Genomic DNA, 4419 nt, shown 5'->3' on the forward strand with positions numbered 1-4419 from the left:
CTAACGCCAACAGCCTTCAGCATTAATGTCTTGAGTGTCCCTCAGTCAACTAATCAGGGACAGTCCTTGACCAATATCTGTAATTATCTACTCAGAGACAATCATTTGGATATAATTTTCGTGAGACTCCACACTTTGGTGGATGCTAACTCCTGTATTGTCAATTTCAATATATCTGTGTAACAAAACAGCGTTCCCTGCGAGACACGAGTTCCTCTGCACATAATACTTGGTCTCATGGTACTGTTACTAGGTATGTCGCCCTTTATCCCTAATAAATTAATAAAAAAAAAACAATGAAAATCAGCATAAGAGCGGCTGTTAATTATTTGAATGAAATGTGGCTAGTACTTGGATGGGTGACCGCCTGGGAACACCAGATGCTGTTGGCATCCCTACGTGTCAAGTGGGGTTGGTGAAGGATTAGTGCCCCTCCCTGTAAAACAATTAACTCTAAGCCCTTGGCCACCCCGTCTGGGATGCATGGCGTCTGACAATGAAAAAATGTGGAAGTCAATGACATGGCCATCATAACCTTAAACTATGATTGAATTACTGGTACTCTCAAGCTCGGTCTCCAGACAGCTGCGATTGGAGCTCATTTATTGTAACCAAAGAATCCCCATCCAAGAAGTTCCCGTTCATTCCACATCCCCGGAATCATAGCGTTAAACAAACACGTTATTTAAGTGGAAAGGATACTGAAGATGACCAAAAGGATAATATCAAGCTTGAGGAAAATGTCTTTAAGGAGAGAGACTAGAAAAGATGAAATTATTCACCCTAAATGAGACAAGAGAGAGAGATGAGCTTGGATTTTATTATAGAAAAAAGCTGAGAGAGAACATATATTTGTGAACGACAATGGGAAGACAAGAGGACATGAGTATTTGGTGAGGAGAAACTGATGCCTAAACAGCGCATATATATATATATATATATATATATATATATATATATATATATATATATATATATATATATATATATATATATATATATATATATAAACTTACATCATGGTCGTGATTCTAATTTCTTGTTAACAGACAAGTGGGCTGTGGCAGAGTACGCAAGTCACGCAATGGAGGCAACGCTCAAGGAAACAGAACTGGACAAGTGTTTCCCACTCTTTCTGTCAGATGGCGCTACATCAGTACCCAATCTTCTCAACAAAAATAAAGTATTTCACAGTCACTATCCAGTTAATTCTCTCTCTCTCTCTCTCTCTCTCTCTCTCTCTCTCTCTCTCTCTCTTAAAAGTAGTGTAGCTTGTTGAAAAAAAAAATCGACAAAAAAATTTATACCTAAATCTTCGTGTTTTCAGCCCTTGTGGTTGAATTCCATGTTCTTTTAACTCAAATTATACATATGTGTTCCAGTGTACGGGTGAACTCTTCACTCTTATCCAGCATTCGTGGAGTGTAATGACTCTATGTTGTGTTTCAGTACATGGATGATGATGGAGAGTGGTTGGGTGTGGGTGTGTTTGGTGTGGGTGTGGGTGGCCATGACGCTAATTTGACGCAACAGCGCCTCTCCCTGGTGGTCAGCCAGGCTCGTCAGGTAGGTCGTTGTTATATTATTGCTGAAGTGGGTAGGTCACTGTTATATTACTGCTGAGGCGGGTAGGTCACTGTTACATCATTGCTGAGGCGGGTAGGTCAGTGTTACGTCACTGTTGATGGGGTAGGTCACCGTTACATCACTGCTGAGGAGGGTAGGTAACTGTCACATCACTGCTGAGGCGGGTAGGTCACTCAGGTACCTTTTACCAATGTGACGTTATCAGCTGCGGCAGATGTCATGGTGCTTAACGGTGGTGGTGGTGAGTGACGACCCAGCCTTCCTCGCCGCCTTCGCCCACTGGTCCCTCAAGGGCCGCCTCCTGGTGTGGTCCACAAGGCTCCTGGTGCTCACTCGCCTGCCCAGGGACGACCTTGGGGCTCTGCTCACCTCTCACTGGACATTCTCCATGATGAACACCATGGCCATCAACATCGATATGTCTGCACGAACACCCGTGTAAGTTTATACCGAAAGTTACTCAACCCACTTTGATAACTGTTATGGTATGACACAAAACAAATATAAACTGACCAGAGCAGTAAATGTTAAAGATCATATTGTTTCCAGCCAACACCAGTAGTAAGTGATTAATAAACATTAACATACATTAAATTTGTAAGAAGGATTTTGAACAAGAGTAATTTGGGCGAAATATTTTTCCCGATATGTTTTCATGTATCTTTGTTGGGCTAGGAAGCATAGAAGTTTGGAAACTCAAAAACATGCATGGTCTTTCTAAACATATGCAACATTCATGTATGGAGTGAAAAGAAGTGTACGGTAAGAGAAAGGGTACAGACAGGAGATGCCATCAGGAGCATCAAACCCGGGTCTTAGTATGAAACTGGAGATGAAGTTTAGAAGTATGATAATGTCTAACAGCAATTATTTTGGAATAGAAATCACATAAGTAACTAATGAGAAGAGAGCCAGTAAATTGCCCTGACATCTCTTTCATCTGTTTCTTAAAAGGGGGCTAACATCAGAGATATTTTCATTTTCTTCCAGAAACAAATAGGAGAATAGGTGTTTTTAATGAGTTAAGTAGATACCAGCAAAATGAATGCAGTTTTAATATAAGTATACATACTGAGTAGAGCTCTGGATACCCTGAACAAAGTGCTTAGCGATTAAGACTAATAAACGCATGCCCCCAAGACACTTACTTTCACCAAACTGGACATGGACCTGTTCTGACGTACCGGGCATGCCCAGGCGAAATTTCAACTGATTCCTTCAAACGGTATGGCCTGTAGAGGGTTCCCAATGCCTTGCGAAAATCGACCACAAAAGTGCGCATGACTCATGCTGAACTGACCGCACGCATGTATTACTTACACCATCGTTGTCAGCTCATCGTTACGCGTCTTATAAAATATGCCATGTCAAAAACTCTAAGGGATCAAATGTGGAGACACGCACACAGACAACGCTTATTCGCATAGTGTTACAGATACTTGTAAATTGAACATGCAGCATTGAAAATGAGTAATGTTCCTTGGCTAAGTATTACACTATAGGTTATTATTATATTAACTGAATCAACACTTACACTACAATATAAGAGCAATTTCTTTAAGATTTCTTGCTTACATATCCTTTAATACCGATATATTCTTAGTTTCTTTGGAGATTGCGTGGTCCTCTATTTTTGTTAATCATATAAACTAAGATGATATTACAGCGCCACAAAAATCACAGAGGAGAATGCTAAGGTGTAACATGGAAACCAAATCGTTAACGTTATGATGTTACGAAATCACCTTAGTTGCTTAGAATATTCTGGTTTGGCGTGTTTAGGCAAACTGTTATGCGAATGGTCATCAGTTTTTACGCTAGCTTAGCCTGAAACTGCCATCATTCCATCTTTGAATGCTGAGCTGTCGAAACAAATGACCACTGGAATATGTTGCTAGTCACAAAGAAGTGCTATGGAAATTATGTCGAGCTGTAGCATAATTCTTCTACCCCACACACCTATCTGAAATAAACCGCCAAAGAATGATAATATGGGCCACGATAGAGTAAAAGCGGTATGGTAGCTTGATAAATTACTGATTACATTGTAAGGTATAATATCGTTCCTGTTCATTTATTCGGCATATATTGTGTATTACTGATGTGGAATTTATCATTAATGGTTCTTCAATTGACATTTATTGTGTATTACAGATGTGGAATATTTGCACACCTGCCGTACACCCCCACTGGCGCTCGGGTAGTGCAGGTGGCTTCGTGGACCCCCATTCGAGGTTTCATCTACTTCAAGTATCGAAGCATGTTTCCTGACAAATTTCACAAGTTCGTAAAGTAGCCAGTCTGTCGTCTTTCTACAGCCAAACGCCTTAATACCGGAAGAAGTGGCCACCAACAATTTGCCTCTACATCACGTGTTTTTGCCATCAGGCTGCTCTCTCTCCAGTTCACACACTCCTCACTAATATACCTCTGCACCCTATCCGTTGTTTTTAACTGATATGAAGATGTCACTATACTGTCTTTTTTTTTTTTTTTTTTTTTTTTCAAAATTTGCCGCCTTTGCTTCTTTACTGCTAAGCTGTAGCAACGGAAAGACACTGAGATGTGGCAATAATCACTACGATGTACTACAGAAAGAAAAATATGTGCAGTAGATTAGTAGTACTGTCATATTCTATGACTGAGCTATGGAACAGATACTGAAGAATGGGGAAAAACTTCACCAAGGCACGATTGTTGTTTTTGTTGTTGTTGCTCAACCTCGGCCCGTCTCATGGAACAGACCCGTCGACCACAGGTGAGCAACTGACCCTGTAGGGTTGTCCCATAGATTCCCTATACCGTTGACGTTGTGTCTGCGGGTGGCATGTT

The 4419-nt window shown here is 40.8% G+C and overlaps 1 protein-coding gene across 1 annotated transcript; it reads left to right on the top strand.

The window, feature by feature from the left end:
* The first annotated feature begins 1452 nt into the window (after positions 1 to 1452).
* Positions 1453 to 3883, top strand: LOC145393814 (uncharacterized). Its single transcript, XM_080267859.1, has 3 exons — positions 1453 to 1566; positions 1793 to 2025; positions 3742 to 3883. The coding sequence occupies exons 1-3, from the start codon at positions 1453 to 1455 to the stop codon at positions 3881 to 3883; spliced, it is 489 nt and encodes a 162-aa protein (XP_080123985.1).
* Positions 3884 to 4419: the final 536 nt, after the last annotated feature.

The sequence above is a fragment of the Coenobita brevimanus genome, chromosome 25 (assembly GCF_032717465.1).
Source record: "Coenobita brevimanus isolate Jiangsu-jjx chromosome 25, ASM3271746v2, whole genome shotgun sequence".
NCBI classification, from domain to species: Eukaryota; Metazoa; Arthropoda; class Malacostraca; order Decapoda; family Coenobitidae; genus Coenobita; species Coenobita brevimanus.

Coding starts and splice junctions, on each gene's coding strand:
- LOC145393814 (XM_080267859.1), top strand. CDS start 1,453: ATGGATGATGATGGAGAGTGGTTGGGTGTGGGTGTGTTTGGTGTGGGT. Junction 1,567..1,792: donor TGGTCAGCCAGGCTCGTCAG/GTAGGTCGTTGT, acceptor TGACGTTATCAG/CTGCGGCAGATGTCATGGTG. Junction 2,026..3,741: donor ATGTCTGCACGAACACCCGT/GTAAGTTTATAC, acceptor TGTGTATTACAG/ATGTGGAATATTTGCACACC.